We start from the raw sequence: 25,446 nt of genomic DNA, 5'->3' as shown, positions 1-25,446 counted from the left end.
CTTTTTTCTTTTTTTAAGTACTCTGTGCACTTTTTTGTACCCAGATCTGCCAACAGTTGGAAGGCATGATACCGAGCTGATTCAGCTGAAAACTCTTAATGGAAAGAGCAGAATAGCACAAAGTCCTTTTATACAGTGGTACCTCGGTTTATGAACACAATTGGTTCCGGAAGTCTGTTCATAAACTGAAGCGTTCATAAACTGAAGCGAACTTTCCCATTGAAAGTAATGGAAAGTGGATTAATCTGTTCCAGACGGTCCGCGGAGTAACCGTTCATAAACTGAAGCGAACTTTCCCATTGAAAGTAATGGAAAGTGGATTAATCCGTTCCAGACGGGTCCGCGGAGTACTTAAACTGAAGCGTTCATAAACTGAAACATGGGTGTAATTGGTTCCGGAAGTCTGTTCATAAACTGAAGCGAACTTTCCCATTAAAAGTAATGGAAAGTGAATTAATCCGTACCAGATGGGTCCGCGGCGTTCATAAACTGAAAATTCATAAACCGAGGTGTTCATAAACCGAGGTTCCACTGTATAGTGAAAAGCACAACAAAGAATTCTGGATAACTCCAAGGCTTGCCACAATTTGGTGACATTCTGGTCGGTCCTAGTAAAGGTTATTACATAAGTACGCATTTTGGAGGCTTAAAAAATAATAATAAATATATAAACCTGTGGCATTTTCTTTTTTAATGTGTCGTTCCTCCACCCCACGCGCGGCAAGGCTATGCAATAGCTGCAGTAGTTAGAAAGCAAAGAAGCCCGACCGGCAGGGCAGGGGCTGTTGGGAGAGAAGAGGGGGGGCGGCGGAACACGAGAAAAGGCGCATATATACGCGCACTTCTCAACCGCAGGATCTTCCTTGCACTGCAAGTGGGCTGGACTGGATGACCCTCGGGATCCCTTTCCCACTCGACCTTCCCCTGAGGCCCATTCGGGGACGCCTGGGCGCTCTCCCTTCCCACTTCCCCTGAAGCCACACAGCCGGCCTCCTCAGTTCGGGCGGGCGGGGAAAAGGAAGCCGAGGAGGCCGGTGGGAGGAGACGCGCCGCCGCCGGGTGCCGAGCGAGCTTCTCCAGCCACCTCCTGACGCGATCACGGGGCGCCGACGCGGGCCTGGCCGAGCAGCTCCCGGAGGCCGTGGCCATGCCCGGGGCGCGGGAGAAGACTCTCCCCGGCTTGCAAGGCCTCCGATAGAGGAGCCTGTACGAGGAGGCCCGTCTCTTTCTCCTCCTTTCTCAGCGTCCTCGGCCGAGCTCCGCCTCTCAGCCGGGCTGGGCGGAGGCAAAGCCCGCCCGGCACCATGTGCTGAAGGCGCTGGGTGCTGGTCGAGCCCAGCCGCGTCTCCCTCTTCCCCTTCCTCCTCCTGCCGCTGCGCTTGCGAGGGACCCAGCTCGACCCGATGGCCACGGAGGCGGAGGCGGCGGGGCCCAGCGCCCGCCTGCCTTCGTCGCCCGCGCGGAGGGACTTCTACTGGCTCCGCTCGTTCGTCGCCGGAGGTAAACACGGAACAATCCTTTTTATTTGGTGGGCAGGGATGGCGAGGCGAGGGGGCCGGCGGCCTCTTGGTGCTCGCAAGCCCCCTCCCCCCAAAAAAGAAAGAAAAATCAATGTTTTTGGACGCCCGGCTGCGTTTTCCCTTTTCGAGGGAAGCTCAGAATCCCCTTAACTCTGATCCGTGGAATTCCCACGATACGCTCGTCTTGGGTTTTTTGTGCTTACATGCGCCCACCGCGTTGCCCTTGACTCCTTTTGCTCTGCGACTTAGGCTCTCGTCGCTCTTCAGTGCTGCCTACTGTTGAGTTGAGAACCGAGGCGGAGCTTGTTCCTTGAAGGAGAAGCTATACTTATAGCTGCGACACCTGTCCCGGGGTCGGATTCTGCTCTGACTGCTTCGCCCCGAGTCCTTCTTCCAAATGTAACTGGGAGCTTCCTTGTTATAAATGGTAGATCGAACCGAGCTGATAGGGCAGAGACGTTATTTAAAGAAACTCTGAAAGATACGTGTCTGTTTCCTAAGAACTTTACATGCATACCTGTATCCGTTCCTTAGGTAAGAAAGAAACGTAATGTACTACAGGCAAACATCTTGAACCCTGCTTAATAACCGTTATCAGATTAATTGTAAGCCAAATCAACATTAAGCATAAGACAGCAGCTTGCTTTCCCCCCTAACCTTGAAAGATCTGACGTTCAGAAGTTGCTTAAATGACAGTTGTAAAGTGGTAAGGAAAGAATTAAGAGCCGAATACAGTTCCTAACCAGAGGTACCACTGTACTGCATCCTAAACTGCTTGCGAGCTTTTGTATCATTTGTAGTTGATCTGACTTTGAAGTTGAATGATACAGCACAGCTGCTGCATAAGGGTCAGTGGTATGGTGATGGTTGAGAGTTAACATCTTGATACAACTTTGTGGGAGGTGGACCTTTAACAGAAGAAGATACGGTACTAGAAAAGAGCTGATCCATAATTACTGCTGAGCTGTACCAACATTTAGTGATTGGTTTGCAAGGGCTGGAGTTGGTGAACCTTATGAAAAAGTATTTGATGCCTTGATATACTTGGCCCTGTGATATAGCAAAGATACCTCTATACTTGCAATAAATTAAATAATTACAGTACCTATAATGGGTTCTCTGTCTGCTGAATTACAGGCCCATATTTCAGAAGAGTAGTCCTGTTGTAGCAAACACTGTTGTTAAGGTTTCATAATGTTCTTCATTGTTTTCATATGACCAGGAGTGTTAGGTTTTTCACAACTTGGAGGAGATATTAGGAAACAGCCTTTCCACCATAAGGTGAGGCATTCCTGGAAACGAACATCAGCATATATAGTACAATAAATCAGCTTTATGTTGCCAAAAGAAAATGGAACAGAATAGGAAACCTTGTGCATAGATTGCATAACATGACTACTTTGCCAGTGAAGATCATGCCCACTGAGTGAGGGGAGCCATGCTTTTCAGGTATGGGATGAACCTTGAAAAGATAAAACTTTAAAAATAGCATGCTGAATGTTTGACATGCTGTAACATTTGGCAGTCAGCAAACTGTGTTGTTAACTTTTGTCTCTGAAAGGTGTTGCGGGATGCTGTGCCAAAACAACCATTGCTCCATTGGATCGAGTAAAGATTTTGTTACAAGCTCATAACCGTCATTACAAAAATCTTGGTAAGACAGTTTTCGTGTATTTTGCATTCTTGTATTTGTAAGGGATATACAGGTGAAACTCGGAAAATTAGATTACAACAAATAAAGGCTTGACATATCTTGCTTTGCATGTCATGCATCTATCTCATATATTTGGTTTTACCATTTAAGTTGCATTACTGAAATAAATGCACTTTTCAACGATATTCTAATTTTCTGAGTTTCACCTGTATATTTCATTTTCAATTTACTGCAATATTGTCAGCAAATACAGCATTTGGAGGCAAATTTGTGTTTAATCCCTGTGCTTTTCAATGAGATTTCAAAGTTAATTTTTGCAAACCTTGAATTTGAAAGATAGGGTTGATACTGTTTTTTCCTCCACAGGTTAGATATACAGGCAGCGACCATTTTGTGCGGGGGTTCCATTCTCCCTCCCCATGTGTCATATAGCGCATCTGCCCTGTTATCCCTCCCCCCCGCCCCCGTTATGCCCGTTTCCCTTACTCCTCCATTCTGATCCATGTGTCAGTGATCACACATCAATTGGCTGGGCCTAACATGATCACTGTGGCAGTGCCTTACAAAAATGGCTGACTTTCTTTCAAATTAATGTTGTCAGGCATTCTTTTCAAAGCTGGAACCCACGTTTAGCCGAAACATGCATTTGGAGACTCACTTCTTCATGATTCTCCATATATTTTTTATGGTGCTAGCCATGGACGTAGCCAGGATTTTTGTTGGGGGGGGGCAGCCAAAGTTGTTGTGTTTCTGTTTTTTTAGGAGAGCACCCCCTAAAGTGGTTGAACTTTTTTTGGGAAATCATGGGTAAAAATACCCCCCAAAGTGTACATTATGGGGAGCAGGCTTCTGCTGGGTGGTGGGGAAAAACCCTACTCACCCTTTTCTACACCCCATGGTGCTAGTTCTGCTATTGCAATCCACTTTAGGTCAGGCTGCAGTCTGGTAACAGATGCTAGTGTTTGAAAATTCAAAAATTGAAGATATAGTTTGACTCCTGTATTCTGATGCACAGTGAATGGAAGCCAGTAAACCCAATAAAAGTTCAGATCATTCTTAAAAGCATGGGGGAAATGTTCACAATGCCATATTTTAAGGATAAGCTGTTCTCATTTGTTTCCCCCATTTTGTATGACAGAATCAACATTGGCTTAGTATGATTACCAGTAGTATGATTACCTTATCTGAGGCCCTCAACTTCACTCATTCTCCTCTCCAACTGCACATTGTCACTGACCTCACATGGAGGTCCAGTGTGATGTTGGAAAATCCCATTGTGTGAGAGTTATTTCACTCACCTAGGAATGAACATAGTGGTACTTACCGTATTTACTCGAATCTAATGTGTGCCTTTTTTGCCAAATAACATTGAGAAAATTAAGTGCACATTAGATTCAGTGGCACATTTACATTGCCAGCAAATACTTTTTTTTTGTTTCAAGGTTCTGAAAATTGTGGTGCACATTAGATTTGATGGCACATTATACTCAAGTACTTCTGTGTGGCTATGTATACGATTGAGAGAAGAGAGAAGAGAGAAGAAACCCCTAGTTGGCACACACTTTGATTGCCAAGATCAGCTAAAATTGGTTAATGTTATTAGCGCAATGTGATGAAAAAAGTTCTAAGGACACTGTATATTAGGATGTCCTAATATGATATTACTTTGTCCAAATTGCCAATATAGTATAATGTAGCCCCCTCACAAAGAATGCTTCTGTGTTTATTAATTATAATTTGTTAGATCAGTTTTAAAATGTTTTGATTAACTAAAAAGGAGCCCCATTTAAATCAGTAAGTTAAAACAAACCCTATTTTTAACACATATGCTTATAGAAACTGTAGTTAGGGAATACTCCCTTAACAGGTGTTTAGTTTGGTATGTGTGAGAGAGAATGGGGAATATTGCTGAGAAAATCTGATACAGCACGTGTGCATAAACTAAAAACAAAGGATTTTCTGTAGGAAGATAAGTGGAATGAAAATGCAATTCTAGCATGGTGAGGGTGTATTTGTCACAGGCTTGCAAACATTCTAACTACATGTGTCCCTGAACAAAGCAAGGTTTGTAGAAATTAGGTGAGGCTGAGTAAATATCAGCACAGACTGTTTGAGCAAAGTCCTCTTCCACTGTTTATATGCCATTATCCGAGATGTCATTTTTCTTTTCTCCCAAGTTTTGAGATCTGACTTTCCCTTTTTATTTCTTCTTCCAGTTAACTGTTTTGGGGGGTTGTTAATAGAAATTTTGATTTAGTCTCTCATTTGTCCACTCACCATTTCTCTTCACTTTTTGGTTCTTTCAGCCTGTTTGTTTCTATCATTCCTCCTGCCCAGCTTCCTGAACATGCTGTTTATCTTATTATAAAATCTTCTTGTACTTTGTTGGATCGTTTAGCTATCGCTTTCTGTTGGTTGTCTAATCTTTCTTCTTGTTTTCATATTTTATTCATCACAGGTGTGATCTCTACATTGCGTGCTGTTCCTAAAAAGGAGGGCTACCTGGGATTCTATAAAGGAAATGGAGCAATGATGATTAGAATATTTCCATATGGTGCAATTCAGTTTACAGCATTTGGCCAGTATAAAAAGGTATCTGCATTTAATTTCCCAGCTACACTATCTGTGGTTGGTTAATACGTATAAATTGACATATTTATTATGTATAACTGCCAGTTGCCTTGTTTCTCCCCCCCCCCCCCCCGGGTGTTTTGAGTAATGCAATTACTTCCAGTTTTTTATGTTTATGCTGTAAACATCAAGACTATTACCTTTGCAAGTCCAATTAAAAACTAAAATTGAACAGTATAACAGTAATGATGGGTTGAGTGAGGCCAAATAAACTGACACTCTGTAGTGTTGTATGGCACAGCAGGAGAAATTAAAGGAGGAGCGACAAGAAAAAGCACTCCTGTTAGGGGCCTCAGGATAGACCACAGCATTTTGTGGCTGGACATCACTTGTATAAATTGAAATATATTATGAGTTGCATAAAACCTGTTGAATTTCTTAGCACCAGTTACCCTCTCTATATTATGGACATTTATTGACCTATAAATACGTAATCTATTTAAGCAAATCATTTTATATTTCATTCTATATATCATTAAAATGTTAAATAAGTCTTTGTATGTAAATCACATAACCTGCACAAGTTGGCTCTTTCCGACTTCGATATGAAATGGAGCAACAGGGGAATATGCAAGTACAGTGGTACCTTGGTTAAAAACAGCTTAGTTTGTGAACAACTTGGTTTAAGAATGCTGCAAACCTGGAAGTAGGTGTTTTGGTTTGTGAACTTTGCCTTGGAATAAGAACACGTTTTGCTTCCTGTTGAGTGTGTTCCATTTGTAAATTGAGTCACCCGCTGCTATGGGAAAACACGCCTTGATTTAAGAACTCTTTGGTTTAAGATCGGACTTCCGGAATGGATTTAGTTCGTAAACCAAGGTACCACTGTACAGATTTCTAAATACAGTGGAACCTCGGTTTACGAAAGCAAATCAGTTCCATGTAGGCGTTCGTAAACGGAGGCATTCGCTCCCCGAAGGCACGCTTTTGCGCGTGTGCAAAGCGCCGATAGAGCGCTTCTGCGCATGCGCGAGCTGCGCATCCAACACCATGGAACCCGAATGTAAACACTTCTGGGTCCGCAACGTTTGTAAATGGAGGCGTTCATAAATAGAGGTTGTTGTAAACCGAGGTTCCACTGTAACTGTTTATCCCAAATGCTTACATATGGCACAAGATGGATAACAGCATGTATAAGAGTAGTGTTTGAGATACAGCACAGCTTTTTCTTTAGTGGTTTTTACCCTTTGGAATTCTCTGCACCTGGAGAACTGCCAGCTGCTTCTCTTTCTGTAGATCTGTGGTTTTCAACTAGTGTGCTGTGGCACCCTGGGGTGCCTTGAATGATGGTTAGGGGGGCTGCACAGTGCTCTGGGAAGCACCTCTTTGGGGCGGCGGCGGGGAGGGAGGGTGTCAGCTCAGAGACCAGGGACGGCAGCAGCAGCTGCCCAGAGGACTCCCAAGGAGATAGGAGAGGAGCCTGAGGGAACACTCCACAAGGGAGGGTGTTTGAAAAGGGGTGAGGGGCTGCCATCTCTGCAGGCAAGGGGTGACATAACTGGGCTCCAGAGCCCCACAGGGGTGCCGCAGAAAGAATGTAGTTGGTCAAGCGAGCCGTGGACCCAAAAAGGTTGAAAATCACTGCTATAGATCGATGAAGGCTTTCCCCAGCTATTGGGGATATGGAATCACTGCTATTGGTGCACAACGGAGCTTAGTGCTGAAACTAGGGGTGGGATGGAGGGGAATCCTGAGGTTTGCAGAATTGCAACACATTTTTCAAACTCCTAAGTAGCAAAAGAACAAAACAAACAAAGGCAATTAGCTGTCGAAGGATATGATGCATCCCCCCATATTTGATGTGCTGTGTTCACCTTAATCAAATCTTTTCTTTTGTAAGACATTGCAAAAAAATCAAAACCAGAAATTGGAGCCCCCAAAGTGGTGCCCATCAGATGCCCCCTTGGTAACTGCCAAGTCTCTTACTTTTCTCATTTTTTGAATTAAGGGTTTGAGCACTTTTTTCCTTGTTTGTTTAAATGGGAGGATTGTCTGCTTTCGGGATGTTGCCTGCTTTCTTGTTTGTTTTATTTTTTGAGGTGGTTTAGGTGTTTTGCCTGGGTTTGTTTGGTTTTGACAATGGGAGGGATGTCTGAATACCGTGTTTCCCCCTTTTTAAGACACCGTCTTATTACTTTTTTTTCTCAAAAAACCACAGGGTGGCTTATTTTTGGTGGGATGTCTTACTGGTACCGGTATTTTTATTACGAGTCTGAGGGAAGGGAGGTGTGTGCGTCCCTGGTGCAGCCCTCTCTCCCCGGCCCTGGGATGTTCGCGAAGGGCTGCTCTCTCTCTCCTCCAAGGTGGGGACTCACTTAATAGCAATCTGCTACACTGGAGCTTCTTAAATCTAAACCAGTATAATGGAATCTATCTGTGTGATACAGTCCTAGCAGTAGCCTATACCTAAAGCAAGTAAGGATCTCTACCAGCCAGCTGCCCAAGACTGCAAGACTGTCTGAAGTTCCAACAACATAGCACTTTGCAGTGCTATCACTGATAGCAAAGAAGCTACCTGCTGAGAACAAAGAAGCCAGCTAAGCAGCAATTAAGATTGCTGACTTGGTAAATGGTAGCAATTGAGAAGCAATTGAGCCAGCGAGGTGAGGAAGCACGTGTTGTTAGGACCGGCAGTTTAACTTTTGTGTAAAGCAGCGTTTAGCAGCTCCTTTTAGCAGCTCGCAAACAGCGAAGGAAAAAGTCCTTAATAAATAAATAAAAGTCCCCAAGGCAAGGACTGCGATCCAGACTACTTACAAATCCTTAAAGGGGCAGCTCCACAGACAACCAAGCAGCATAAGGTAGAAAGAAAACTGCAGCAGGATTTTTAAAAGGCTGCTTTATGCCCGGTAAAAGCAATGAGACAACAATCAGACACGGGAGATTCCCGTTAAGAGGAAATCAACGTGCATTGAATGGAAGGGAATTTAGGGAAAGGTGGGGGGAAGCGAGAGGTGGGCTGTGTGTGTGTGTGTGTGTGTGTGTGAGAGAGAGAGAGAGAGAGAGAGAGACGCAGGGGGGGGGGAGAGAGACAGACGCGCGCACGGAGGTCTCTCCCTAAAAGGGAAAACAGCCTTTGCATTCTTCAATCGCCCCTCTTTTCTTCCTCGTGCCTTCATCTCCTCCCCACCCCACTTTTCTCCCCTTCACCAAGTAGAGCTTACACAGCTTGGCTAAAAAAATTATTTTTGGATCTTTTTATTTAAAAAAATGCTCTCAGAAACGGGGAAGAGAAATCACAAGGCTTCGGCAGCCAGCAGCTACGGCTGTTCGGTGCATTTTTACAAGCTTTTAAAGGAAATACGTGTCTGTGGAGCGACAGCAAAATGGGGAGAGATTTTTAAGGGGGGAGTTGGCTGGCAGGAGGGGGGTTATTGCTAGTGGGTGAAGGGTCTATCAGTATGTCTTATTTTCGGGGTATGGCTTGTATCGCGCAATTGCTTAGAAATCCTGCTATGGCTTATATAATGACTACGTCTTAAAAAAGGGGAAACACGGTATTGCCAGCTTTTCTGTGTAATGGGTACTTTGTGGTGTCTGCAAGATTCTTTGATTTCAAAAGGCTCTCCCAGGCTTGAAACAATGTCTGATCTATGGGAAGAAAGCAAGTGTATGACAAATCCTAGCAGTACAGGAAACCGGCAGTTGTTTATGCATTACTGAAATAAAACCAATAAAATAAGAATAAGACTGGGGTACTGTCAGACTTGGGATGCGGGTGGCGCTGTGGGTTAAACCACAGAGCCTAGGGCTTGCTGATCATGTCAGCGGCTCGAATCCCCATGACGGGGTGAGCTCCCGTTGCTTGGTCCCAGCTCCTGCCAACCTAGCAGTTTGAAAGCATGTCAAAGTGCAAGTAGATAAATAGGTACCGCTACAGCAGGAAGGTAAATGCCGTTTCCGTGTGCTGCTCTGGTTCGCCAGAAGCGGCTTTGTCATGCTAGCCACATGACCTGGAAGCTGTACGCTGGCTCCCTTGGCCAATCACGCGAGATGAGCGCTGCAACCCCAGAGTCGGTCACGAGTCTGGGGTCCCTTTACCTTTACTGTCAGACAGCAAGAACTGGCATTGTTATAACATAAACCAAAATTAAAATAAAGTTTATTAAGAGATCAGTTGTATATAAATACCTTAAAATAAAATAAATATAATGTTGTTTTGCCACCCTGGTTGCCTTTGGGAGGAAGGGTGGGATATAAATTAAATAAATAAGAAATATATTAAAGTAATGTTAAGGCTGTTAGTTAAAATGTAGTCAGAAGCATTAAACCATTTGTGTTCGTTTTCAGTCTACTGACCAGTGAAGCTCACTTATAGTGTGCTGAATGATTGGTTTTTTTCACTCGATAAATGTGATCTTTTCATAGATGATAAAGCAGAAGCTTGGCATTTCTGGGCATATTCACCGGTTAATGGCTGGATCCATGGCAGGTATTTCCTTCTAATGTATACTTAACTTTTCTTTCGTTTTGCTTGCCAATCTTTAAATTGTGGTTTCGTAATCAAAGTCCAGGCTAAAGGCTGTTGTTTTTAATCAGTTAAAGTTAATAAAATAGATAATAGAATCATAGAATTGTAGAGTTGGAAGGGACTATGAGGGTCATCTAGTCACACCTATCAGCCAATCACCCATTCCCACCACCCTTTGGAGTAATACCCCTCCCCACCCTCTCACTATATATAAGGGTCTGGTGACTTCTGTTCCAGTGTATCTGAAGAAGTGTGCATGCACACAAAAGCTCATACCAATAACAAACTTAGTTGGTCTCTAAAGGTGCAACTGGAAGGAATTTTTTTAATTTTGTTTCGACTACAGCAGACCAACATGGCTACCTACCAGTAACTAGAAGTATGTAGTCAGAAATTGTTTCCAGTGGTAGCTACCTATGTGCTTCTGAGAAGTTCACAAGAAAGGGATGTGTTCTTCACCTTTGGATAGTCAGAGGGTCATGGTTGCATTTTTGCTTACCCTAGCTATTACCCAGTCATAATTCCACATTTGTATAGCCCCCTTGGGTATTCTTGAATGCTAGTATTAAACAGGGAGAACTATCTCCTCACCCCAATTATAGTTTGTTAGGCATCATAAAAAGGTAAATGCTCCTGAAGTCTATTTTAACTACATCATAATCCTCATGGATTGAAATAGTTGGTTAGAGCATCTTTCCCCTCTATATACAATACACAAAACTGCAACACATGGAAATAATTTCACAAGGAACTATATATTTATGGTCTCTGAAGCTTATGTGTAAGCCGAGGAATAGAAAGGGGTAAGAGAGAGAAATAAAAAGGAGAAGGAAATAGGAAAGGAAATTCACTGCAAGAGATTATGGGGTAGCAATAACACCTTTCCTGGTGTAGCTGGCAGGGCACATCTAGTGCAGATGGAGATTTAATGTATTATATAAGAAATGAGCACGTGAACAGTCTTCACATTTTTGGGTATAGTGCAAGAGTGGCCTGGATAATATTAATATGGAAGGAAGAATGCAAGCACACTGAAATGTGCTATCTGAATGTGAATTTTAGGTTTTGTATTAGTGGTGCTAACACCAATGTAGTTTGAGCATTAGAAATGCAGAGAAAACTTCCATGGTTCTCGTTTCATTTCATTTCACTTTTAATTTGTACAATACTGCCTTTCTTTATTACTATACACAGTTGGTTTACAAGCTGAAGATACAACAAAGATTGCACAACTTATTAACACCCTGATCCAATACAAAAATGTCAGAATTAAAACATAACTTTAAAATAGACTTGTATCAAATAAAGTAATATTCAGTAACCCATTAGAATATAATACTAAACAATAAAATAAAATTAATTATTAAACAGAAATTTACTCTTAACAATTACAATAATTAATTTCTAAACTCTAATCAGTTAAAAATGAAAGCAAGTCACAGTGCATAAATTAACACAAAGCAAATTGAGAAGCAAAGACACATAAAATTACCCCCCCTCCCCAAAAATATAGTCATCCTTCTAGCACTAGGGGAGGAAATTCCTTTGCATCAAGGCTATGGGGGGGACAGGACGCCAAGAAAAGTCTGTTGTAATGCATCTTTTCGAGGTGGCAAAGATAAACATTATGGGGGGAAACTTTCCACCCTGGATTTCCTGAGTCTTATGTAATTCAAATCTTGGTAGTAACGCTTCATTGGTGGATAATTGCCTTCGGCTCCTTTAAGAAAAAAACAACTAGACTGAAGCAGAGGGGAAAACATGATTTCAGCTATTCAAAACACAAGTGCCCTTCATCCCAGGCATTTTGAGAACAAAGGGATTTAAGCCTTCCAAATGCAAAAGCAGGAAAAAGTACCAAACACATATGGCTATGCTGGCTTCATTTCCTTGGGGGGGGGGGTAGGGGGTGGATAGTGTGCTAGTTTAAGCATATGAAACATGCACATTTTAAAAGTGCCATTCCTTTTTTCTAAATTGCAGTGATTTTAAGGAAGCAGCTTAGTTCTTAACCAGAGTGTCTGTGACTTAACTGATTCCTTAAAGTTCTGCATGACATCATTCATTCCTCCCTGACTTTAGCACGTTACTTGCATAAAAATTATCTGTGTTCCCAACTCTTTGGAGAAATTACTTATAGGCATGAAAGTATAAGTCCTCCAAATGTGAAAACAAGGTTGAGTTTAAAAAATCACCCTCTATTTAAAGGACACTTTGTGTTTTTCTGTTAGCGATGTTCTTGATATTTGCATGTCACAACTGTGTTGCCCAGTTCAGGTTGTATTTGTGCTGTTTGGTTTTGAAGGTATAACTGCAGTCATTTGCACTTACCCTCTTGACATGGTGAGAGCACGTCTGGCATTCCAAGTAAAAGGGGATCACACATACACTGGAATTATTCATGCATTCAAGACCATTTATACAAAGGTAGCTTGTTTATCTCTTTTGTTTTAGTGCTATTGTGTTGCTGGTTTCTGAGGCTAACAAAATTTAAAAAACCAAACTTTTAAGGATTTTGAAACTGCTGTTCTGTGTAAACATCTCCCACTCTGTTCTGCTGTTTGTGGGCAGATGTTGATAGCTGCATACTGTTCCGGGAGAAGAGTGGCAGAGTGAAAAATACAGTTTTGAAAATGATACTGCTCATGAGATTTGATACTGGTTCACAAAATTTAGAAACATTTATATTTTAAATGTTATGATTATCTGTCAGACCTCTTGTGTGGCTGTGCCCTAGAATGCACCCTAAATAATAGTAACAAATAAAACTATTCCCAGTAAACAGCAAAATCGGCCAAACAAACAGAACAAGAGCATGCAATAGTAAAAAAAATCTCATACTCTTAAGTCATCAACTCCCTTTGGAAGTCAGTAGAAGACACAGTATTGTCTTTTTGGGAGAAAGTTTCAGAGCAATGAGGTGGCCTCAGAGCAGGTCCTGCTCCTTGTAGAGACCATTCTAGGACTAAACTAGGTGCACACATGCTTAATAAACATGTATACCTGTGTACCTGAAGGAGCAACTCCACCCCCATCATTCAGGCCAGACACTGAGATCCACAACTGGGTTTGTCCCTGAAAGTTTGGATCAGATCACAAAATTTGCTTATAAAGACACACCTTTTTTAATTAAAAAAAAACCTGACCGAAAGGAAAAGGCTGATTTCGTTTCCTTTTGCAAAACATCACTCTAAAATCTAATGTATGTGCACTTTGTACTCAGTGCAATTAAATATTTGTTGTTTGTTTGTTTTTTTCATCATTGGCTTATTCCAAAAGGAAGGTGGTTTGCAAGGATTTTATCGAGGGCTTACGCCAACAGTTGTAGGAATGGCGCCATATGCAGGTGAGTTGAACTTGAATGAGAGTCTTTCCCAGTGAACCTCTTGGTGTTTAATTTTGATTCGCAAAACTGTTCACATTGCTTCTGTTAAAATAAACATTGCACATGTTTAGTGGTGCTAGGATTTGCATAGATACCGGCAGAGAAGTTTGCTGCCAGAAATTGATTATATAATTATAGTGACTTGTTAGTGGAACATGCCCCCCAACTAGTACAGATGTACACTGAGAGCCATCTATAACTTGCTCTACTGACTGTCCTTAGTTGTCCTAACTGTCTGAAAGATCTGCATGAGCACAAAATCACTGGTAAAGTAAGCAACTATTACAGACTGTTAACAGAAATGGAAATATACACTCTTATAGCCACAGGGAGTCTCTTTTTTCTTGGAATTTTAAACGGTGATCTTGACATCTATTCCACTATACATTCTAGTATTTTTATAAGAGTTCTTTTTGCACCAATCTATCTGCACTTGTATATTCCTCAATTCTGAAACCAATTGTACGGTTCCTGTTGCTTTTTGTCGATTGCCTGCTGGTGTCGATTTTGAGTATCTCTTATCACTTTTTTTCATTTGTAGTGGGAAGGGTACTTTTCTAATATCAATACACGTTTCACTGCACCTGGAACAGACTGAAAGGTGTAGCGTGGCGTTCATATATTCATGTCCTTTCCAGAAGCATTTTAACTATTCCCCATAACACCCGTGTGAAGTTTTTCCTCATCTGCCTCTGAGTAGTAAGTTCCTTCAAGAACCCCAGCCTGGTTCTTATCATGATGCCCCTGTTGAGCCCCTCACTCTACCAAAGTAAAGAGAAAACTCTTCTCACCCTTATTGCTTAGTATAGCACCTCTTTCTGACTTTCCACTGTGCAAATTACCCATGGACAACCTCCTGCCCTCCCCCCTTAACTCTCTCTCACTGGTTCCCTTTAACCAGAGCTTACCAACCTCCCTTCTGCTTGCTATTTCGTTTACCACAACTACTCCCCTGCAAAGTTTCTCAGTCTTGCCTCCATACTTATGCATTGTTGCCCTCTCCTATTCACCATCAAGCTTCTTCCTCCACATCTGGCCCCGTTTCTGTATATGCACATGCTCTCCTTCTTCCATACACACATGCTTCTTCCTTCTCTCCCTCTCCCTCCCTCTCTCTCTCCCTCCGTCCTCACACATTTACCTGCTTCGGTTCCCTAGGTGCTATTTTGAGGCATGCCTGGAGGTCTCTCCAAAGCACCATAGGAACTGTGGTGCCTGGTGCACCTCATACCCCAATTTAAACTCTTAAAATACACGTCCCAACATAATTCCCACATCCCAGATACTTTGTACCAGATTGCGGTGTTGGTGTCAGATGCAGGTGATGAACAAAAATGAAGGCTGATTCTTCAACATATACTTGAAAGCAATTTCACAATGTGACTATCATCAAACAGAGAATCTGTGACTCAGCTACGGTTAAGCCAGAGCTTTCCAGAGTTTGCATGTTGGTGACAGACTTTTTATACATGCATCATTTTGTGACACAGTTTTACTAGCAAACCAGAGGTTAAACTCACCCCTTTCCAGCCCCGGGAGGAGCATAGCATGGGGAGCGTTCGCGTGACATACCTACACACTACAGCCAACACACTGGTGTTGCAACATACTTTGGAAAGCTCTGATAAGCTCTACACTCCTTTTTTTAATATGACTTTTAACTGTGCTTAACCTTTGGTTGGATTGTGCCTTTGTTGTTTATGTAGCTTGTTGTTGTATTGTTTCCATTCACATTACATTTTTCCCTTTCAGGTTTCCATTAAAGTTACATTTTTCCCTTTCAGGTTTCTCATTTTTTACCTTTGGTACCTTAAAGAGTGTGGGACTTGCCCAAGCGCCTACCCTGCTTGGGAAGCCTTGCTTAGATAATCCTGATGTCTTAGTTTTGAAAACTCATGTAAATTTGCTGTGTGGTGGCATAGCTGGAGCAATAGCACAGACAATATCGTAAGTTTTTCTAGTATTTTACTGCACTGAATTGTTAGGATAGCTTGCATTAGTATTGTAAGTAAACAAAATTCCTACCTTGGAAATCATTAAATTTTAATTTCGTCATAATTTTAGACATCAGCCACACCTTTGTGGTATGGGAAGAAAGCCTATTGCTCAATTTAAAATGGGGCAATAATGCCCCAGGCAAAAAGAAACTTTCATACTTGAATAGTAAAGAACAGTATATTATGGCATTTGACACCAGAGATATCTATTTTCAGGTCTCACCCTATGTTTTGTGACTGCATTTTTAAGGTTTCAAACTGTTTTTTGTATTGTACCTTAAATTGTTGTTATCCACCGTGGAACCTTAGGCTGCTGCTGTTGCTGCTGCTGATAATAATGATGATAGGTGCTGCTGACAGTATATTGCATTCTGCAAAAGTTTTTGAAGGCTGCAACTCTTGAGTTGTAGACCTAGACATAGCTTTTATTCATTATGACTTCCTTCAAAAACATTTGAACTGATCAGTTTGTTTATTGATAAGAGTGCATTCCATTAGGCAACTGCTTTCTCTGTCAATTTAGTAAAACTGTACTATTCCAGCTAGAAGTTGGAAAATCATAATCTTTATACAGCAGTGATACTGTGAATTATAATATATTGTATGGTCGTCAAATTAAACCTCAGGGAGGATCAGAGAATGGTTGGAGTACCTCATACCACCAGTTTGCTAAGCCAAGCCAATCTGCACCTTGATCAATGACGAGAAGTCCCATGTAAGAGCAGTGTACAAATATAATAAAAACACTAAAAAGCTAGACCCCAGAACATGTTGTTTTCCAAGGAAGGGTTTTCCAAATCCAGCTTTAAACATGAGAAAGTAAAACAAACCTTAATACGGCTACAATCCCATTCCCACTTGCCTAGGAGTAAGCCCTATTGAACTCAGTGGGACGTATTTCTGAGTAGAAATGTTTAGGATTGCACAGTAAATATGTATTGTAACATACAGTAAATGTTTTTCCAATATAGTATTTATGGATTACATAGGCTGGCATTCACATTAAAATGTATTTTAATTTCCTCAGTTTAAGTATTAGAGTGAGAAAATAAAAACACATTTCTCTGTATTCTGACCTATCATTCCTTTTTTCCAAGGAGCTCATGGTAGCATAGCTAACAGTTCTCTCCCCATTTTATCCTCACAACAGCCCTGTGTGGTAGGCTAGGCTGAGAATTAATGACTGGCCCAAGGCCACCCAATGATCGTCATGGCTGAGTGAGGGTTTGAATCTGGCTCTTATGCAACACCAACTGCTAAACCACACTGGCAATACAGGGTGTTTAGAATTTTAGATGCTGCTTTAAATATTATAGGTCAGAAATTTTTAAAAAATGAGCTGCAAAGGTGTTTCACACAACTTGATGCCAGTGAGTTCAATTATTTTTTCCCTGGCATCTCCTTTTCACATATAATATGTTTAGTTGTGTGATGGGCAGGTATGTTACATTTTCTGGTCCTTTAAAATATTGGGACTTTGTTGGGACAAAGTTAGTCACTATGGTGTCAGTAAAGGAGGTGTAAGCATGTGCTTTCATTGAGAGAGCTGAATACAAGGGACTGAATTGGGCTGAATTGTGGCCTTTTTCTGTTTACTTCATCCAGTGCAAATGTGCTATTGAGCCTTATACCTTGTTTTTACGCAGGCCATGTTTAACTTCAGAGATTATATTTCTATGAAACTGGATACATCCTGTAGTTCTTAATATTTGTTTGAGTTTTGTGTTTATTTTTCTGATAACTTTAAGTAGCATAAACTTGAACCTCCTATTTTCTTGTAAAGGAAACCCTAATGTAAAGAAGTTAATAGTTCTGTAAAAACAGTTCATGCTTAACCTGCAAAAAATCATAGGCTCTATCGTCAGCATCTCCTTTCTAAAAAAAATGTGTGGGAGATCTTCGACATTGGAGCTAGGAAATATTTTTGCCTGAGACCTAGGAGAGCTGATTCTAATCAGAGTAGATACTGTATTTACACGAATCTAATGTGCCATCAATGCGCATTTCAATTTTCAAAACCTTGAAACCAAAAAATTATTTGCTGGCGAAAGTAAATGCACCATCAAATCTAATGGGCACCCTAATTTTTGTGATGTCATTTGGCCAAAAAGGGTGTGCATTACATTCGAGTAAATACGTTAATACTGGGATAGGTGGACTAATGATCTGATCCAGAATACGACACCATCATATGTTCCACACAGTTCTTATTTCTCGTATGAATTTCCTTTAACTGTACTTTATTGTACAAATACTTGCAGCACTGTGGGGTTTTTTTTTTTAAAAAAATTAATTTATTGAACAAAACAACAACAACCAGACAATACACACAAAGAAAAAAGCAACAACACACAAAGAAAAACAAACAACAAAATAATGTAAGTTCAACACAAAGAGCTTGTTTTGGGGAAAAAAACCCATCTTTTTCTTCCCAGATATCCTCTTGACGTAACACGTAGACGGATGCAGTTGGGAGCAATACTTCCGGAGTCTGAAAAGTGCCTGTAAGTTTAGTGCCTTAAATTGAAAACTGATATCTTATTCTGCTACTTTATAATAGCTCTTTACAATTCTAGCATTCTTTTCTTGTCCTTTGGTTAAAAGATATATATTATTTGCAAAGTTACTACATGCATTTGGCAAATTTCTACAGTGGCACATTAAAACAAAGTGGGTAGAGATTTGTTCTCAGTGTATGATCTAATGCATCAGTTTCCTTCCCTCACTTCTTATCCTTGATGTAGAGATGGGATTTGGTCAGTTTTTAATAGGCTGTGTCACTATATTAACCATAGTGGACCCAAGTTTTCAAAAACAGCAGATGAAAGAGGTGTAAGCCGGTTTCTGGACTGTGTCCCTTCAGACTACAGGTGGGGATTCATTCACATAACAGTTGGTGGCGTCTCCATACACAACTGGCATGTCAGGAAGAATTCTCACCTTAGCCACCCTTCTGAAATGCTGGTTTGTTCTTCCCTATAACCTGCACATAGAATTGAGATTCACTCCCTTCAATCAAATCCCACCTGCCATTTAAAGTGATACAGTCCTGAAACAGGCTTCCCATCGCATTTCCACCCTTCCAAAATTATTAACAGTTCATTATGTTGTGCATATCAGAGCAGTTCAGCTGTGACGTAAGGAGAAGTGGCTGCCACAAATGACTGGTCTAGTATGCATTCTGAGGTTGCAGAATAGCAGCTCTGAGCCATAGGCCACAAATTAGAAATGAAGACTTCTTGGTGCATTATGGCTAGAGTCCTCAACAAGCCTTTGGTGATCTTTGTCCTAATCGTTATCGGACCTGAACTTTAAAAATATGTTTTTATTGGTAAATTGCTTCAGGATGTTTTGTGGAAAGTGATTGATTAATTGATGGATGTGGATATGAAGGCCCAGGAGTTCCCATAGACTATTCCTCATCTGTTTTCATCTCTTTCTTTAAATTGCTGATAAGAAACAGCCTGCTACAAAACTAAGGCAGTTATGCTTTTTGAGTTTACAACCCTATACAGTATGCATTTACCTGGGAGTGAGCACCACTAAGATAACTGGATCTGAGGAAGCATTGAGAGAATTGCTCTGTAAATTTCATAAATATGCCAAATACAGTACAACAATCTTACTGGTTTATTACTTTATAAATAATACATTTTGTTACAGTGCACGTCAGATTGGAAAATAAATATTGCATAGATTTCCTAAGGGAATAAACTTTTCCCTCATGACTCCAAATTTTCCAGAAATTTTACATTTTTGGGTAGTGTTCTATGCAATTTTTACTAATTTCCGTGTAACTTTTCCGGGAGACTTCCTGGTGGATTGTGTTGCTTGTTATGGTGGAGTGTGTTCTAGTTTGTAAGTAGGAGATGTGGCAGATGGATTTTCAACCTAAAGCAACAAATATTTGTGCCTTTTCTGCATGCTATATTTCTTATGTCCTTTCCATATGTTAACAAAGAGACCTAATCTACAACTTGGCAAAGTTTTGCATCCTCCTTCTAACAACCACCTTGCTTTTTCCCCCAATTCCAATTTCCTGTGCTGCACGAGTGAAAACATTTTGTAGCAATTTTTAGTAACCAGATTGTAAAATTCAAATATTGTGTAGTAGTTTCTAGATTTTTTAACCATTATTGAAAGTGAATAGTAAAGCTTTCATTTTAAGTATATTAAAATTTACTCTGTTCTGTTTCTAGTACAATGGTACAGACACTGAAGTATGTTTATGGAAATCATGGAATACGAAGAGGATTATACCGAGGATTATCCCTGAATTATATTCGGTGTATTCCTTCACAGGCTGTTGCCTTCACCACTTACGAATTTATGAAGCAGTTCTTGCACCTCAATTAGACTCTTAAACTTTATTGAAAAACAATTCTTGTTTTTGTATTGTATTTATCTGTGAAAATTCCCATGGGAATCACTGGTTCTTATAGTGCTTTCTTTACCAGAAGAAGTATAACATGTAAATGCGACAGAAGTTGAATAAGTTCTTTGTCATGCATACATACAATGTGGAAGGTCACTGATGGAAATAAAAATAAATTGGGGAACTTACTGTGAAAAGTAAACCAATTTTAGGAGTTCCAAATGATGATGATGATGATGATGATTATTATTATTTAAAAATCCATTTTAATAGGTTTGCTTTCATTTTTTAAATTGGAGAGTTTAAGTATCTGCTTTTCTAAAGAGTTGACAATATACCTTAACTAAAACATAAGAGGTAATTGTAGATCCGCTTGGAAACCCATTTCACTGAATTCACTTTGACTTGCTTTCATGCAATTAAGTTTAAGGTTCTGCTGTAGTTCTGCAGTCAACAAGCCAATTACTTCAGAATTTATTAATGTAATCTCATTCACGGATTAAAGTCCCTTCATTTTATTTTCAGATTTTCTAGTAGCTAGAAAGTACCGTATATAATTTCACGATTTATTTCCATGATACAGATCTCCCTGAGTGGGGACTCAAAAAGTGGTGCTCGGTTTCTTCCAAGGGATTTGCAATACTGTACTTATTTTTTGTCTTTGAATTGTTCATAATGCTGCTTTACAAACTTCTGTTAGAGGTTAGAGTAGAAGTTATATAGAAGATCATGTGATGTTTTGGGGGGTTGCCTTTAAAATTGGGAAAGTGGTGCTCTAGGAGGCTGTGTTTTCTGCAGTTTATTCCCCCCCACACACACTTTGCCCCACAAAAATGCTGATGCAAGCTTCATGGGATGCAGGAGAGTAAGAAACAGCATCTCTGAACTTCAAATCAGCCACATGGAGTTCTTGGATATAAAGCAAACATAGGTGATTATTGTCATGCATCTCGCATTTCATTTCTATTTTCCCCCTAAAACACTTTGTCATTAAGCTCGGGGAACCGTTTTCAAGAAAGTAAGTCTAAAGCCTTATTGGACTCCTGGAATTCCATGAGCTTTTGGATACTGGACCTGACTTTTCTATATGACATACCTCCCCATTCTAGTCATGCCTACTCAGAAGTAAGTCCCACTGAATTCAGTGGAGCTCTCAGGTAAACGGGTACAGGCAGTAGCCTAAAGAAGCCTATCTTATTATTCCAGCACTATTGAAACACTCTAACCCCTTTCATGCCATTTCTGACTTCTCTCTGATGTGTCTGTATCGCCTGACCCCTCTGCTTTCCATGTGTTGGAGGGGGAACTTTTACAGTGGGGTGGCTTCCTGATGCATACCGTATATTCACCCTCCAATGCATAGAAGGTGGAGAGTCTGGGGGAGGGGACATGCGGGGGGAAGAGTCCTACTCTCCCCTCTCAGAAACATGAGCAATTGCACATATGTTATGTGATTGATTAATTAGGAAACACATTTAAAATGCGTCTTAACTTGTTTTAAGGTGCTGCTGATTTGGATTTGATCTATATGATTCAGTACTTCTACAATGGTAGGGGGCACGAGGAAACAGAAATGAACTTTATGGGTCCAATATTAAAAGTACACAAGGCTATTGAAAGTTGAGGTTACCCTACAATTTTAGCAGTCTTCACGAAGCTGGGGCTGATGGGAGTTGTAGTTGGCACCAGGTTGGTTAAGGTCGATTGATAGCACTTCATCGAATACTGTATATGTATGAGTAAGCAGGGTCCTATCCTTGCATGGGTTTTGTTTTGGTCAGATTGAGAGCATCTAAAACATTTTGCATATGGACCAAGTTGCGCACACTTCTGCTGGAAGGTTAATGAATAATTTTACTACAAGGCCACCTTTCTGAAACAAGCAGGAATTTGCAGCTTTAACTACTTGCTGTGTTTCCCGCATGCAGCCTGTATTACAAAGATGAAGAACCTGTTCTTTGCGAGATGTTGTTGGACTCCAACTCCAGTAAAAACAGTGATCCGGGATGAAAGTTGTAGTCGCAGAGTTCTGGAGGTCCATAGGTTCCCCTTCCTTGCTGTACGCTGCAGTATATTCTACTGCACTGAGTGATTTTCTTCTTCTGTGCCTTCTATTATGGCTTCTCTGGTAATATGATGCAACTTTATTAATTCTTCACCTATCTCTCAACGTTGAAAAAAGTACCCAACAGTGGGAGCTTGGGCTTTTCAGTAAAGTGATTGCATGATATGGAGATGGCACATCCTATTTTGCTGCTTGAGGCTGTCTGTGCTACACACAAAAACACACCCTGCTGGTGTAGAAGCACCAATGCTGATTTCCAGTAAGATTTTGCAATGCTGGTGTCGCTTCTCCCCCAGTGGTGGAGGTGGCAGGGCTTCTGCAAGGTTGCCACCCTGGGGGCTTCCACCCTGAGGTGGCGGCATCACCCCACCTAATGGCTGGGCTGGCCCTGAGATTACAGCTTTGCTGTCCACTGTTGGTTTGGCTATGTCTTTTTTTCCCCAAGAGGACCTGCCCACTTTTTGCAACAAATCCTACCTATTTTGCCTATTGGTTTTATGGATAGGTCAGTTTTAGGAGGCCTGGATAAGTGTCTTCCCTTTCAATAGCAGCCTTCCAATTTCACCTTCCTATTGCTAGGAACAATTTGTGTGTCTTGGGTATTCTTAAAAAATGGATTTATTTGATTAAGAGAGTCTGATTTTGCCAAACTTAAATGCTAAAGCTATTGCAACACTTTTCAAAATGTTTTATGTAAAGTAATATAATTTATTTTTTTGTAAATATTGTACAGTATGTGGAGTATGAAACTGGTAAGAGCTATGATACCAAATCTAGCAGCAGCTGTAAAAATCGCTTTTAGTAATAGTCCATAGCTGGGACATAACAAGTTCTGTGGTTTGGCATTTTTTATTTTATTGAAATATGTATCTTTTGACATTTGATATAATTATTGTCCAAGAGATGTATCTATTTTATTTTAAACTGAAATGTCTTGAATAGCAATATGACTAAGCATACCAGCCAATATAAAAGCATGTGTTTGGAATTTTATATTTTTTTCTGTTTTATGCAGATTTAAAATGTTTGATGAAACAATATTAAAGTGACTGCAGTTTATCTCTGGCCTTATTTGCGATTTTTTAAAATGAAAACTTACAAAGGTGTATCTTCTAAACATCTTAAAATTTTTAAAAAGTATGATCATTAAGAAGACAATTGAGGCTTTTATATAAAAAACCCCATTTGCATCAAAGTTCACGTGCCACAAATTACCCAGTAGAACTTATAAGTAACTGCTCAGAATGGCAGTGACATACTTGGCAATATTGCTTGCTTTTCTTGGGCAGACTCTGTGGAGCTTTCTTTGATTATTGTACAGTAATCCGCTTTTCTCTTGAATGTTTGGCCCCTTTCCAGCGGCTTAGTAAAGTTACTATTGGAGAATAGTGTGTAGATCCTGTATTCGCTAAATTTACGGTATATTCAAACACCTTTTTAAAAGACTGCTTTTATAACAATGAAATATAATGGATTTCATGTGACAATCATGCTTTTGAAAGATACTTAGCAGTTTTACTGCAAATAAGAAACATATTAAAAAGTTTTTGGCTTTTTCATATTCCTTATTCCTTTTTCCTAATTTAATAGTGGACAGGCTGTATTCAGACATGCTAGACCTTGGTTTTAGCATTATAAGAATGAGCCTGGCCTCCACGCTGGGCTCAAATGTGTTCCAAATGGCTGCAGGAAGGAGATAAGAACACCCCCCCCCCCCATTATGCAGAATATCATAAGCCATTGCACACAAAACACCCTGCTGTTCAATGCAGGGATAGCTCAGCTGTTAGAGCACGAGACTCTTTAATCTCAGGGTCATGGGTCTGAGCCCCACATTGGGTCAAAGATTCCTGCATTTGGAGGGGGTGGGACTAGATGACCCTAGTGGTCCCTTCCAACTCTACAGTTGTATGAATCTATGAAAAAAATCCTACTAACAACATGGGTGGCATGTGTATCCCACACCTGTATATATGTCCTGCAAATTTCAATTGCAAAAAAGTTTCCATTGAATTGGGGTTTTCCCCCTAATCTGTAGGCATGGGGGCGATCCAGATTGTTTCTGGCATGACAGTACGGTGCACCCATCAGGCTAAACATAAACCAGTACTTTTGCTTTTCCATCTGTGTCCATGTGCAAAGGGTTTTTTAGTGAGCTCAGCCATTCTGCAGCCCATTGGCACCTGGGTAACCTACTGAGGGGGGGCCACATGCCAGCTGTGGACAGGGCCAGAGGAAAAACAGAGAATGAATGTTTTATTGTTCTGTTGTAGGATAGTTTCTGCACCCATCCCACTCCATCCTTCAGATATTGGAGGCGTCTGAAGGAGCCATTCAAGCATGCTAAAAATATTCAGGGAGGGTATGAAACAGGGCTGATGAAGTACAGTCATACCTCGGTTTAAGTACGCCTCGGTTTGAGTATTTTAAGTACTCCGCGGACCTGTCTGGAACGGATTAATCCACTTTCCATTACTGTACTTTCAATGGGAAAGTTCGCTTCAGGTTAAGTACGGACTTCCGGAACCAATTGTGTTTGTAAACCGAGGTACCACTAGTATGTGGCTTGGGGAGAGCGGGGGTCAGAGAAGCCTGGAAAACTACATTTAGCCGCTCCCCCCCCCCGGACCTGAGGTTCCCCACCTTCGTCTGAGATGTCCCTCATTCTGGAATAAAAATTGCACCTGCTGCCTTGTGCCATTGATCCTCCTGGCTCATTATTGTCAGCCCTGCCTGGCAGCAGCACTCCAAGTCTTCAAGCAGAAATCTTCCCCAGCCCTAAGTGGAGACAATAGGACTCTTTTGCAGCACCCCTTCCCTAAATATTTCTGGTGGCAATTTTATATAAAAGGAGCCTAATCAACGTCAGGCCAGTAGATGTGCCTCTCAATCCATGATGAATTACAGTGCAGGCATAGAATCGCAGAACTGTAGGCTTGGAAGGAACCCCGAGGGTGATCCAGTCCAACCCCCTGCAAAGCAGGAATCCCAACTAAAGCAACAATGACATACGGTTTAAAAAACCTCCAAGGAAGATGAAGGGCTGTGTGAGTAAGAGCCTGCACGAAAGAAAAGCGGGACGAAATTGAGAGCAAGCAAACGACCACTGCTCTTTGTTTTTAAGAAAGCAAATCCTTCCCACCCACCCCGCTCGTATTCCTTCCAAGACGCTCCCAATGTACGCGCAAGGAAGAATGCCTTCAGATTAAAAGAAACGAGTTCCAACCGTCCCTGCAGCACGGAAAGCGGAAAACAAGAGAGAACCGCCGCTCCCGCGCAAACCGGAAAAGCACCAAACTCCACCCCCGGCGCCTCATAGGGGAGCGCGCTTGTTACGCCTGCGCCCTC

General features: G+C 41.1%; 2 protein-coding genes across 2 annotated transcripts in view; one reads left to right on the top strand and one right to left on the bottom strand.

The window, feature by feature from the left end:
- Positions 1-1,797, bottom strand: part of TET1 (tet methylcytosine dioxygenase 1) — a 75,639-nt gene extending 73,842 nt beyond the window's left edge. Inside the window, exon 1 of the mRNA XM_088669532.1 lies at positions 1,724-1,797. The gene's annotated coding sequence lies outside the window, so the exon portion shown is untranslated. The remainder of the gene's footprint in view (positions 1-1,723) is intronic.
- Positions 797-23,157, top strand: SLC25A16 (solute carrier family 25 member 16). Its single transcript, XM_035138428.3, has 9 exons — positions 797-1,500; positions 3,082-3,174; positions 5,633-5,766; positions 10,174-10,237; positions 12,582-12,703; positions 13,556-13,622; positions 15,446-15,608; positions 18,094-18,162; positions 19,858-23,157. Exons 1-9 carry the CDS (start codon positions 1,404-1,406, stop codon positions 20,012-20,014), a joined length of 966 nt encoding a protein of 321 aa, XP_034994319.1. The 5' UTR covers positions 797-1,403; the 3' UTR covers positions 20,015-23,157.
- The last annotated feature ends 2,289 nt before the right edge of the window (positions 23,158-25,446 follow it).

Source organism: Zootoca vivipara, chromosome 5 (assembly GCF_965207765.1).
Source record: "Zootoca vivipara chromosome 5, rZooViv2.hap1.1, whole genome shotgun sequence".
Lineage (NCBI taxonomy): Eukaryota > Metazoa > Chordata > Lepidosauria > Squamata > Lacertidae > Zootoca > Zootoca vivipara.
The sequence above is the reverse complement of the archived record's forward strand: the minus strand, read 5'-3'. Positions and strand labels throughout refer to the sequence as shown.